The 14,771-nt window shown below is 27.5% G+C and overlaps 1 protein-coding gene across 2 annotated transcripts in view; it reads right to left on the bottom strand.

Annotated features, from left to right (window-relative positions):
* Nucleotides 1–14,771, bottom strand: part of Drgx (Dorsal root ganglia homeobox) — an 88,124-nt gene that overhangs the window by 46,677 nt on the left and 26,676 nt on the right. For both annotated transcript variants that reach the window (XM_016065680.3, XM_016065679.3), the window contains exon 2: nt 4,893–4,989. In XM_016065680.3, the coding sequence (XP_015921166.1) occupies nt 4,893–4,989 (97 nt within the window). The remainder of the gene's footprint in view (nt 1–4,892; nt 4,990–14,771) is intronic.

Genomic DNA, 14,771 nt, shown 5'->3' with positions numbered 1-14,771 from the left:
TTTTTGTGAAAGAATATTAGTTACACGATTAGGTGAGCGCACTGGGGGCGAGATTTCACTTTTAAGTGCCTATTTGGTTTATGGCAAATGCTGACGTCATTATCTCTTCGCGAGGATTCGCTTTTGTGATGCTAACGAGTTTACTTTTGTTGCGGAGAATTCTGGAAGGCAGCATAACAAACGAACGGTTAAGCTCGATCCCTTCTTCATCCACAAACACAAATTTCAAATTTACATTCCTCCCCAGCTAGAGTCAATATTTAGCAACAAAGCCTGTGAGGATGTTATTACGACATCAAAGATATTCGCGCCTTTCGGAGGTGGGGGAGGAGTGAGAGCGAAGGTATTTTTATTATTTTTTTCCACTCGAACATTCATGTTTGTGGCAACACCTCGTTGGATGATGGTAATAACTTTTGTGTCGATCGGTCTTATTCAATTGGGTATTCTTCGTGCCATCAAACTTCCATCTTTTCTTCGTCTTGTGCAAATATATCGCGAATTACTATGGGAAGCCGCCACAGAAACATCGAAAAATTCTTTACAAATCAGCATCGGCGCTCTGTAGTTGAAAAGCGAATTTTCAAGGCCCGCGGGCCTGCAAAGACTTCAATTGCGGGAAGAGGGCTGCCAACAAAGGCAGCCTATCCTTTCCTCCCACATGACTGCCGCCCGCGGGCGCCAAAGATCGCCTCGGGCTTGTTTGCCCGGGTCTGATGAACCGCTGCGCCCCTTGATGTGGATCATATTTGCATTAACCAACCACCAGTGAAATTTTTCCCCACGCCCCTTTTTTCTTTTCAGCTTTTCTCTCTCTCTTCATCTGTCCTTTTTATATTGAAGCAGGGCGGCCACCCTGGGGCGCACTCCTAGAGTTGAAGAGCGTAATGAATTTATGACGCCCATCAATTGCGGTATGATTCGATTCTGAACAAGCAATTGCCGACCCTTTCGTCTGTGATAAAAGAAGTACGACGAACTGCCACAATCATTCAATATAGCTGCGACTTCATTACTGACGATGAAATTAGCAAGCATGTCGACGGTATTTAGCAATATTATCACTTACGCAACATTTCTTTTATTGATCAATTATATATGTCATCAAATACTAAATGAAATTACATGCGTTAAAATGTTTTTGAGATTTACTTTTTCATCTCTTAGTCGTCTGTCACATGAGTCGAAATATTAAATGCACAAAGCTATTTATAATTCATCTGTTTATAATTTTATATAAAATTGGTTTGAGCTAATCAATGACATTTTTTATGAAATTGATATTAGGAGAAAACTGAGTAATCGAAACCAAATGCAGAAAGAAGATCCTAAAATAGCACAACCCGGAAAAAAGTTTTGTCATTTTTAATCCAAGCATTAGCTTGCTTTTTTTTTTCTTCTTAAATCTTATAATAGCTGTTTTTAAAAAAAGTTGTCTTTAAAACAATTCTAAAATCCAAAAATTAAAAAAGAAAAGAAATTAATATTTATGAAAATAATTATAAGTTAGACTGTTAGTAATCTTTTAATTAAGGCAGTCCTCATAGTTTAGTTTGTATTAAATTTAGCTCCACAATTACTTGCCATGTAAAGTTAAAAAAATATCTGTGTATTACAATACCTTACTACCTTACTACATTGTAAAACATTCCTGATAAAATTACGGTAAAAAAATATCGTCACTCAGGGCACCGTTATACTTTTTATCGTAACATTTTCACAGTAATAATTACCGTAAAATCGCTGAATCACACTAATTAAATAAATATTACTTTAAAATTTACGGTATAATATTTTACTGTAAAAATAAATGTTACTATAAAATGGATTTTACGGATGAGGCACACAAAGTACTGGTACTATTCCGTAATTTTTTTTTTTTTGTAAATGTTTAGTGATACTAATAAAATAATTAAAAATGTATTAAACAAGATTGATATAAATAATCTTAACTTAGAAAAAATATGATTAGAAATTAAATTAACTAATTTTCTCCTGAAAATTAATGAATATGAGTTGGAACAAGTGGCTCAATTTAAATATTTAGACACAATAGTAAACAATAATGACGACATAAAAATTGAAATCAAAAATAGAATCAACATAACTAACAGATGTTATCATGGATTGAGAAAGCAGTTCAATTCGAAATACATAAGTTGTGAAACAAAAATACAGTTGTACAAGACACTAGTGAGAACAATAGTTTTATATGGCAGTGAATGTTGGGCAATTAACAAAGCAGACGAAGAGAAACTGGTGATTTTAAAGAGAAAAATATTAAGAAAAATTTTTGGTTCAGTAAGAGAAAACGGAAACTGGAGAATTCATTACAACCATAAATTACAATCAAAATACAAAGAATCTACCATACTAAAGATTAACAAGGTTTCGCAAATAAGGTGGCTAGCACATGTATTTCGATATAGCGATGAAAACCCTGTTAAAATATAACCTTCCAAGCACCAGAGGGAAAAAGAAAAAGAGGAAGACCCATAAAAAGATAGTTATGTGGAGTAAAGAAGTGGTTAAATGACTTGGGAGTTCATGGATGAAGATATATAGAATCGGATAAATCTAAATGGGGTAAACCTACTGAGATGGCCTTGGTCGGTAACCGGCTGCAGTGCCTAAGAAGAATTTTCTTTAAACATCTAGTACTACATAGCCAAAGTTCATATAGTTGTCTTTAAAATTAGTAAAAGAAGTCAAAATTGATAAATAATTATTTAAAACAATAATTAGAAAATTAATAAGAGGCTCAACTTCATGTGGTTCCCTTGCATAAGAAGTTTTCATTATAATCCAAGAGAAGTAAATGTTATTCGAAGTATACTTAAAACTTAACATATGAAAAGTTTGAATTTATATTTATTAAAGGAAATACGATATTGCCGTATACATTTTGGCAGCTTACAACTATAACTTATCCAAAAAGTCTTTTTTTTCCTAATTTAATCAAAATTAATAATTTAAACTCAGGAAATACTATAAAAAGAAGTACTTACAAAGAATAGAAATACATTTACAACAAAAATACTATAAAAATAAAAAAAAGCATTTTGTTGCCTAATTTATTCAAAATTAATTATTTAAACTCAGGTAAAAGAATAAAAAGAAATACTTACAGAGAATGGATATACATTTGAAACAAAACTACCACAAAAACATATTAAAAAACTGTTTTATAATTTACAATGCTTTTTTGAATTAAATTAAGACTTGTGAATGCAACTCTTTGAGTAAAAAAATATTCGTTATTAGAATTTCGTAAGTACTTAAAAATTTGACTTATTTTTAATAATTTTTAAAAAATATGAAAATAATTTTTATCCTTCAATATTTAATCATAAAAAATAAACTTTTATTAGATGATGGATTTGTTCAAAGATTCAAAATATAGGTATGTCATGTTCAAAAATTATAAAAGTCTCGACTTGAATTTAATGTCCAATGACAATTTGCGCTTTAAGGAATCAAGTATTTTGCTACCGTTAATTTAACAATTACATTAATACTTAAACAAAACTAAACAATAATAAAATTTTAGAAAACTGTATTCTGTGACCGATTATTCTAAAAAAAAGTTATTCTATAAATAAAAATATAAAGAAATTATATTTATATTTTAAGAAAATATTTTTAAATCTGCTGCATTTTTTAGAAAATAAAATTACTCTAAAAAGATAGATAAGTAAAATATGTATTTTTTTACACGCATTTCTTCTATAAGACGTGTATAAGACTTAGCGTAACTTAAAAATTATTAATCGCTAGCAATTTATAACAAATAGTATCTGAATATATTTATTTAAAATCCAAAATTTGAAGGGAATAAATAAATTCTAAAATTTCTCTTATCCTTTGTTCAAACATTAGCATGCAACTTTCTTTCACTTTTAAACATAACTTTGAAAAAGTTTTGTAGAAAACAGGGCATTTTGGGGCTCACCGTAAAAAAATTAATAAGTAATTAAAAAATACTATTAAATTTAATTTTAAAAGAATGTCGGTATAAAAACGTTTACTTCCCTGAAAATTACTGTTATTTAAAAAGGAATGCTTGTTTTTCAAGCAGATAAGTACTGCTATTTTAACAAAGGAAAACTGTTATTTTAATTTAAAAATAACTCCATAAATTACAACTTTAGCATTGTAATCGGTGCGAGCCAAATACGTATTACCAGTAAACGGCGTGATTCGAACCCATGTCGCCTCGTTGGAAAGCGAGCACTCTGGCACCAGAACCACAACAAATCCAATGTTTTCATATGATGAGAAAACGTGAACTATCTTTATCTTAAATGTCTAATTAAAATCATATTTAAGTGTAGAAATGTTTAAAACTATAGTGACCCACCCTTATAAAAATGACTGTCGATTTAACTTCGATTCATCAAGGAAATAGAATCATAATTTTATTTATGCGATCAAGTATAGAAAATAATCGCAGCATGATTTAAAAAAAGATAAAGTTGCATGTCAAGTTGCAAAACTGCATATCAAAAATTATAATTTGAATTGATAGTTTTAATTCATTTATGATTAAAGAAAAAAACAGTGAAAAACTGTTTTGTGAAAAATAGCTTTAAGCCATCAAATATGAGGGGAAAATCTGTAAAAAAAATCGGAATTTTTTGCAGCGAGTGGGTAACGATTATAAACAGAAAAAAAATCTGTATTTATCTTCAAACAGTTTTTTCGCAAAATAAATGTTTTTTTTCTGTAGAATTTACAGTTATTTTTTACAGTACGTCTAGTTGCTTCAGGAAGAATTTTAAACATTCAGAAAAATTCTAAATCTTATTTTAATTCAATAAAATTATGAATGTTGAGTGTTTAAATGTAAAATAAAAGACACGTGACATAAGAAAAAAAGTAATATTACTTACAAGGAGACACGGTAGAATAGACGGAAAATGGCAAAGGAGGAGGCCTAGGTGCCACAGATGAAGGAGGCATCGTCAGAGGACAGTGATAGCAAAACATCTACAAAAGAATAATAACTATTATCGTCTTATAATTATGCACATTTTTCATACACTGTGAAAAATTAAGAATCAAATTACGGTATCAAGTACCGGCACTTAAGGTACACCATCCGTAAAATCTATTTTAACCGTGAAATACTAAACAGTAATTTTTACAGTCATATTTATTAAATTTCAGTGATTCAGTGATGTTCTAACTATGTACAGCGACAAAATTAGATTTGGATAGCATTGACAGTTTTTTTAACGTAAAAAAGATATTTTCGAACATTGGAACAATATTTAATACAAACTTAGTACAATATTTAAGAGTCAAATAATTAAACAGAAAACTGGAAATGCTGATCGTGCAATTGTAATCATAGTATAAATTATTTCGTTCAGTTTGAATGCATGCTTATACAATTTTCAAAATGAAGTTAGAAAAATTTGCAACTAATATATCCTGTGATTTATAAACATTTAATTAATTTTATATATTATATGATCTTATATTAATAAAAGTTTAAATTTGAGTTTTTTGTGGGCAGCAAATTTTTTATTCTTGCATAAATTCTGAGCACCTTCATTCTACAATGTATGGGCACCAGAAGAATATCTAGGAAAATGAAAAAAATATATATATGGCATATCTCTGTTAATAAAACGTTTCTCTCTTCCGTGGTAACCAAGAAGCATCATTGAAACTAAAATTTAGCTCTAAATTATTATTGAGCCAGAGTAAATTTATTTGCTTATTTTTAAAAAAAATTATTTGTTGATAAGTACTATTCACTGTCAACCCTTTTTTACCTCCCGACGCAAATATTATAAGAAGTTCTAGATCAAATTACGGTAAAAAGTACCGGTAATAAGGGTTTAGGTACTTTTTACAGTAAAATCTATTTTCATCAGAACATGCTACGGAATAAAAATTCTAATATACCATAATTTTTATAGTAATAATTACCTTAAAATCACTGAAACAGTCTAATTAAATAAGTAATGCTGCCACAATTATAATATAATATTTTAGGGTAAAGTTGGATTTTATAGTAAAATGGATTTTAGAAAGGATTCACCCAAAGTACCGGTACTTTATACCGTAATTATATCCGGAATTTTTTGCAGAGTAGCTCGTTTTATTTAAGCTTTACGCCATCCTCGCGAAAAAAGGATTTTCATTCAGAAACTTGTAAATATGTATGTTTCACATAAACAGCTCACTCACATATTATTTCAGTTCAACGCGAAAAAAAAGCAAATACTTTTTTGTCACCGTTTAAGTGAGTTCTTACAAATTTATTCAAAGGTTAATAACAAAAAAGATAGAAATTAAATCGTCGGAGCTTGTTTATTTGTTGAAAGTTAAAATCTGTTCAACACTTTTCCATTTCATTCAGCAGACAAACTAGCTTTCTCGTACTGATTGAATGATCTGACTTGTCAGATTTCGATTATGTTGTTTATTTTTCCCTTTGTAATCAAGTTTATTTATGAAAAAGATCAAGTTTGAAAAAACTGAAATGTTATGCTTAGGTACATTGTAAAAAATTTCGGATCAAGTTACAGTAAAAAGTACCAGCTCTAAGGATTCCAGTACACAGAGCAAACATCTGTGGTAAATTTACCGTACTACATAGTAATGACATTTCTAATTTTAAAAAATCATAATTCTGGTATTAAAAACCAATATATATGATTTTTAAACCATTCCAGTTAACCGGAAATTCTGATTTTCCAAATGATATTTCTTATTAAATCACATTTAGTAAAAATACAGAACTGAAAAGTAAATTTAAAAGGTTAAATGGTTATTATCCCATGATCTAATTTTATGCCATAATAAAATTACCAAATTTTATGACATTTATCAAATTTTATCACACTTAATAAGTTAATATTTTAAAGTTAATTTTATCAAAATCATTATCATCTTGGTAAAAAATACCGAGCTTTTTAATGCTTCCATAGAACCAGAAAAACGGTAAATTTTACATTATTGTGGTAGTTTGACATTACTTTTTTTCTCAGCACACTATATACTGTAAAATCTATTTTTACTGTAAGGTTATACAGAACAAGAATCTGATATACCGTATTTTTTTACAGTAATAATTTCTGTAAAATCCCTGAATCACTGTAATTAAAAAATATTACTGTAAAAATCTGTAATACTACTGTAAATACTACTGTATTACTATTAAATTTTACTTCAAAAGTTAATTTTACTGTAAAATGGATTTCATGAATGTTGCACCCGAGGTGCCCATACTTTTTACTGTAATTTGATCCAAAATTTTTCCCTGTATATGTCTTCTGAATTTATATAGTGTTTACATACACTTTACTGTAAATACTGTGACAATTCAATCCCCATATTAAACTTAAACTAAGCAAAATGTTAAATATTTGTCATAAAATTCACTATTCCAATTCCTTTGTATTATTTGAAGTACTTTCTTCATAGTTTTATTTCCCTCAGCTTTTTAAAAACAAAACTTGCATTTATGCTTTAAAATTCCTAAATTTCATATTCATAAATAAATCATATTTCATCTTCAGAGAACTGTTTTAAGTATTATTTGACTTAAATGTCATTCAGTTTTCCTCATCATATCCAATAACGTTCGTAAAAGATGTTTTCAAATTCGTTTTACGAATGTGATTGTAAATTTTAACTCGATTTTATTTACTAAACACACGTAGCTATAAAATGAAATCTATCTGCTTATACATTTATATTATTTCAAAGATATTGCTTTAGCGGATATAAACTACCATCGAGAAGTGAGTTTTTATTACATTTGGGACAATATTCTTTGAAATCCAATTTCTTTAGAAAGAATTCTTATTCCTGAATCCTCTCAAATTCTATTATAAACTTCTTTCGAACGAAAATAAAAACAGAAATGTATCTCCTTTAGAACTTTCAACTGATTCTTATTGGTTGAAATAAGCTTATCGTATTTTTCAAAGATCCAATAAAATAATATTATTTTTATTTTCCAAATACCTATAAAATTTCTATCTTACTTGAATGAATTTCAACAAATATTACCTTCAATACTCCGAAAAAGTACAGATAATTTAATAATGTGGATGTTACTAAAATGCATTATTATATTCGATCGAACGTATGATTATTTTCATATACGTGTGGTATTTTTACAAATAATCATAATCTATATGACGAAAATTAATTGAACCATTCGGTTCTTGGGAAACTGCCGCAGTCAAATTGAAAGAATCTCCAATATTTAGTAATCAAACTGAAGCTATTTTTATGTTCATTTCACACTGTTAAGAAAAATTCTATTCAAAATCTGTGTTTGCATAAAATCGTTTATTTGTCAGAAAAAGACTGTCATTTAAAAACGGATGCCTGTCTTTTCAGCACATAATTACTGTTACTTATTAACAAGCACCGTTATTTTAGCAAACTCTGTTGTTTTAGCAAACTCTTGTATTTAAATAAAAATTCTATAAAATAAGATTGTAATTGGCCTGAGCCGAGAGCCGTTGGAAGCTCTCGTGGCTCACCCGTATAAAGATGTCTGGCAACTTAACTTACCAAAATTATATCTAAAGAAATATGATAATCATGCAGAGCATCGATCTGACTGTGGAATCGAATAGCATTTTTATTTATACGATAATCAAAACCATGAAATATTTGCTCAAAAATAGGGGCTAGTATAGAAAATAATCGTAAAATGATTCGGACAAAAAAACAGTTATCTTATGGTAAGCAAAACTGCATGGAATAAACTAGAATTAGAAATGACGGTTTTAATCCGTTTATGATACGGATGAAAAACAGAGAAGGATTTTTTTATCAATAAAACAGCTTTAAACAGTCAAATATACAGAGAAAGTCTGTAAAAAGAACTAAATTTTTTACAGCGTGAGGATAACGGATAGAAAAAAGAAAAATCTGAATTTTTTTGTTAATTTTTTTAAGGAAAAATATGCTTTTTTTTCTGTAGAATTTGCAGTTAATTTTTGCAGGGCAGTTTAGTCCACATACCTAATATGGTAATCAGAAAATATGTTATTTAGTGCTAAAATTGCATGATTGATTTCAGGCAATTTCTAAAAAAACTAAGGTAGTAAAGGATCATTATTATAAATAGTCTTATTAAAGGTTAATTGTAATAGGTCTTAATAAATACAATCTTATTGAGTAATTCTTAGTGCATTCTTTTATATGTTCAAAGGCATACAAGCTGAATGTGAAGAAAAAAATCTAAAAGAGGAAAAAATACTGCTTAAAAATGCTTTTCCAATTCACCAGATACATTGCAATTATTTTACATATTACTATATACACAATACGTTAAATTTTGCAAATTAAAATCTTTGATTCCAAACGAAAGCTGTTCTACTTTATTATAATATTTTCGCTATTTATGGCACTAATATAATCCATTGCGGCAAATATTTGAGCTTTGACGGCTCAGAGGTTAAGGCACCAAGATGTAATTGTGAAAAGCTGGGATTCAATCCCCGGTGACTTGTGACCCATCCCAGCCTCAGACCAATGGACACCAGCTTTTCTGGAAAAAAGGAGTGGTCGAAGTGCAATGTTGACCGCATTCTCACCATCATGCCGTTAGCCACTAAAATTTTCTCCATGAAATGCTCTCAATTGACCTACAATAGACCTGCCTCAATTGACCTGCGGAATTGCTTCACTTTAACTGCTACTAAAAATGCCAGTCATATTTTTCTAATACCAGCTTAATTTCTTGAGAGAACTGAATAAAATTTTAAATAAATGAATTATGAGCTCAAACATAGTGTTAAGAACGATAATTCAGCTCTCACGATTACGGTTGCAGAGAAAGAATTTCCTATTTTTCAAATGGCAACAACTTTTTTTATGTCAATTATTCTTTGCAGCCTTAATTTTATTTTGTTTCTTTGCAGCATGTTATTAAGTTTTATTTTGAGGATTGAATTTTGCGCAGTCTAGCTACATCCAACTTTTGTGCCATTAAATAATTCATTAGAATCAAAAAGTCAAAAACTGACCACTTAAGATAAAGTCATTTCAGGAAGTTTTTTTAACGAGCATCTTTTACGTGTAAGAATTCCAAGCGTATGGATTCTAGGTTTAAAACAATTGTACTTCATAAATAGCTATATAAAAGACACTGTGCTAGCATTAGAGAAACTTGATTGTGGTTTTGTTTGATTTTTTTTAAAATTTGCTACAATGCATCTCACTCAATTAGCAGAGCTTTAGAAATCAAAATAAGTTAATAGTTGTTGTTATATTTCATAAACAGTCATCAAATCTTTACTTCCTTTGATGAAATCTTTACTGCCTTCGTGCCGTACGGGGTTCCAACTCAGCGACGATCATCAGATTGGCGTATGGGCCATATTAGCTCGGGTCGCCCGATTTCACTCCTTATTTCCTTTGATATCAACTTTTAAGCATATTAAGAAATTTGAACCACATACTAAGAACCATATACAAGTCCTAAGTATGCATTTCAAACTTACGTAATGGTGAAGCAATCGATATTATCGCCATTACTTAAGTTAAAATTAAATTTAATTAAGTAAAATTAAAGCTAATTAAATTAAATTAAGTAATTAATAAATCTAGGCACTTAAAAGTTAAGAGTAAGTAATTTTAAAATGTTAAAAAATCGGTATACTATCAATATACAAATTAGTTAAAGGTTTTAAATAAAAATAAATTTATTAGCGTCATACATTTATTATTATTATTTAGTGTTTTTGTTTATTATTATTTAGCATTATTTAGTGTTTGTTTTCTATAAACTTATTTCTATGATACGTATCTGTTTACGATATAATGAGTATATGTCATTTTATTTTCTTAATGCTTTTAAAAATCGAAATTAAATAATTTTGAGCATTTAAAAGCTTTTTAAGTATAAAATTTTAAATTAAATAATTATAAAGTATTAAAAAATAGATATGCAGTCAGTGTACAAGTTAATTAAATGCTTTAGATTATAAATATGCATCAGTGTTATATATTTATTATTATTTTGCGTTAGTTTTCTAAAGTTATTTTAACAACAGATATGAGTGTAAGATACAATTAGTGTATATGATTTTATTTTCCAAAAAAAAGCATTTAAAAATCAAAATTAAATAATTTTAAAAGCTAAAAAATTTCTTTTATGTTTAAAAGTCAAAATTAAGCAATTTTGAAATATAAAAAAATGGGTGTAACCGTAAAATCGAAATTAAATAATTTTAAGAGCTTAAAAATTTCTTTTATGTTTAAACGTTAAAATTAAACAATTTTAAGATATTAAAAAAATGGGTGTAACCGTCAATATACAAACTGCTTAAACGCTTTAATTAATAAATATTTAGCAGCGTTATACATTTATCATAGATTATTTAGTGTTTATTTTCTTCAAAGTTATTAGAAGTCTTAAATTCTAATTGAATTTCAGCCTGAATAGAATAATTCTGATGTCTTATGGCATTATGATTCTAATCTAATATTCTATTAGGATAATCATAATCTAAGATTTCCCGATCTAATATTTCGGATATAATTGTCTAATACATAATCTCATTCAATTGTAATTATGATTGAGTTAATTCTAACCGCATTAATTTCTTAATCAATTTCTAATAAAGATATTATGCTTACATTTTTATGGTGAAATTCAAATTACATGAACCATTCATATGATGTAATGTTAGAAAATGTTACTGATAATTTTTCATTGATATACCTTTGTTGTTAATGAAATGTGATTTGTATAAATATAAATCATTCACATAAGTTTTTATTTAATAATAAAAGATTAACTTGGTAAACTTGGTATTAAAAGCATGTATTTAATCTACCAATAAAACTTTTTTATTAATAAAAAAAACTGGTTCAAATAAACTTTAATCAATTAATAAATATATTTGCATTTCAAAACAATGGTACGTGTAAGTTTTTTTTCACATGTATATCATAAAGTAATAAAAATTTTAAGTTTCATTATAATAATTTTTTTATATAAATTTTTATTGTCTTATTTTTATCAAAATATAAACGCTCTAAGTTTTATAACTGAAATTGATTTAACTACTTATTTTTCTTTACTAAAATTGATTAGTTGTATAAATAAAATGATAATACCCTTTTTTAATTCACTAATAAACGTTTTCCCTTGAAAACAAAAATGATTATGAGACGTGGTTTTTTATTTAGTAATAAGCCTTTTCATTTGCATAACTTATAACAATTGACAAAGCTTCATTAAATGTTTCCATGAATAAATAATATAACGTTTTAATAAAAAATATAACCTTCAAACAAACGGTTGCAATTATACAGATGAAAATTATGACTATCTTTTATTTATAAAATAGTAAATGTTTTTATTTTTATAAATAAAAAAATGAAGATAAATTTTTTATTTTATTTATATTGATTCATAATGTAAATAAACAATCTTTTTTTTGTATACTAATAAATAAAAAAATATCACCATTTACTAAATAAATAATTATGAGGTCGGGTTTTTTTTTTATCAGAAAATAAATATTTTTAGATTTTAATAGAAATAATTGATAATTCTGTTTATCCTCGTATAAAGTTTCTGTTTGAACATATGAAAATGATATAGATCATTTTTATTGTGACGCTGTCATTTGAATTCAGATAGATCTATTTTTTTTTTTCACTAAAATGCTTTCCTTGTGTAAATGAACGTATGAAAATGATGCCCATAGTATCATTTGGGAATGAAGCTAGGTTTTTTGGTGTAACTATTTTTTTGTTCTGAAATAATAATAAAAAAAATAATAAATATAAAATATTTTGTCTGTTTCATATTTGTTGTAGAGATATAAATTATTGTTTCAATAATTTATATCTCTGCAAATAATATTAAACAATAATAATTATATACAAGCTTGGGCAAAAAACAAATTGATGAGATTTCTTCAAATACGTGATATATACAGTTAAAAAAGCAACGTTTGAGATAGTGTAAAAGAGTTAATTTTAAATAATTTCTTGTTAGAGTTCTAATTCAAATGATAAATTTTTATTTCAGAAAAACACACTTGTAAAATGCTGAATTGTGCAAGAACTTTTGAATATGTAACACAAACAATAGAAGTTTTGTTTTATGCTATAATTATACCTTATGATTGTAGAGAAAATTCACAAATTAGAGTAACCTTTTATATACAACAGTGTTCTTTGTCTTAGACCGAATTAAACTTGGCAACTTATTCATGGTAAAAAATTATTGTTTCTGTTAATTTATAATTTATTTCATTTTATAACCAGAGTTAAACAGCGCGCCAAGTTTTTATTTTCCAACTATCAAACCACAACTTTGTATCCTTGTAATTTTAAACCCAACTCAAAACTCAAGGAAGCTCCTTGGAATAGCATTGGGATAAACTAGTCTTTGTGAAGGATTTTTTGATGGAACTAACCACAATTGCGTTACGTGGAGAAAAAAAACCACGTAAACCTCCCATGGTTAGCCCAAATGCAAAGAGATTTTAACCTATAATCCGTCTACCACTGCGGATATTTTACGTCAGTACTGAGGTCAGTGCGAGCCGGAAGCAAAATTCGTATTAACTAATCACCGCTGCGATTCGAACCTCTGGGTGGGTGACCTTAATGGAGGACTGGTGTTCTATCCCCTGACCCGAACGCTATATCCCCGGCTCGATTTATGATTTATGATTTAAAAATCATTTTGAGTATTTCAATTTTATTTATTAATATTTATTATTTTAAATATGATTTAAGAACCAGAAGAAAAACAATTTTAAAAAAAGAACCCGATTCAACCCGATTTGTGAGTGATTTTTTCTGTTAATTCGGATCAATAATTCATGTGTTACAAACACATTATTTTAAGTATTACATGAGAATTATTTAGTTTATTTCATTTTAACCTTTAAAATATTCGTTCCATTTCCATAAATAAATTAAAATTTTCAAAATTAGTTTGTAAACACAAAAAATTGGAATTTAACTCCACTATTTCGTAGATTTCATGAGCAATGTATAAATAATAGTAACCACCGTTCTAAAAATTTTATATAGTTGGTTTAAGTTCTGTTTTAAGAAATTATTTACTGTTATCAAACGGCTTTTTTAACAACTAAAATCATTTTTACTAATATTATAAGGTCATAAATATTTCATCAGCATCGAGAAAATATACGTAGTTAAGTAATATGTACATGAGTGAATTAATATTTAGTCAAAATGTTTGAGAATTGTGATATTTTCTTTTCATACGTAAGTGAAACTGAAAATAAGAAATAAATTCTTTAATACTATTTTTTTCAGTTTTGTGAACATTACACGTAATGATGCGTTTTGTTTTAATTAGTTATGTGTTTCTATTTTTACATTGATCAAGTTAACATCTTTGAAAAGCAACATAATGTTCAATTATTTTGCTTCTTTGTTAAAGTATTTTGCAATAAAGTTTTTAATGCAACCCCAACCTGCCACCACATTTAATATTTATGATATTTCAATGACTCTATAAAATATAAAATACCTATAAATCAATACTCAATTAGTATGGTAATAATTCTTAACTATCGCAAAATTAAAAAATATAGTTTTCTTTAATACAATTAAAATTTGAATTGTTTTCTAATTCAAAATTACCTTGGGTTGAATAAAAAGTGTCATAACTTTACCTATAATATCTTAACCATAACCGTAGTCGGTTCATCATAGTTGGTTCTGTGATAAATATCATGGTTCATATCATTTATTATTATAAAAGAAAAAAAATTCTATTACTACAGATAAAA

Source organism: Parasteatoda tepidariorum, chromosome 4 (genome assembly GCF_982258835.1).
Source record: "Parasteatoda tepidariorum strain Cologne lab strain chromosome 4, Ptep-v5.0, whole genome shotgun sequence".
In the NCBI taxonomy this organism is placed as follows: Eukaryota; Metazoa; Arthropoda; class Arachnida; order Araneae; family Theridiidae; genus Parasteatoda; species Parasteatoda tepidariorum.
The sequence above is the reverse complement of the archived record's forward strand: the minus strand, read 5'-3'. Positions and strand labels throughout refer to the sequence as shown.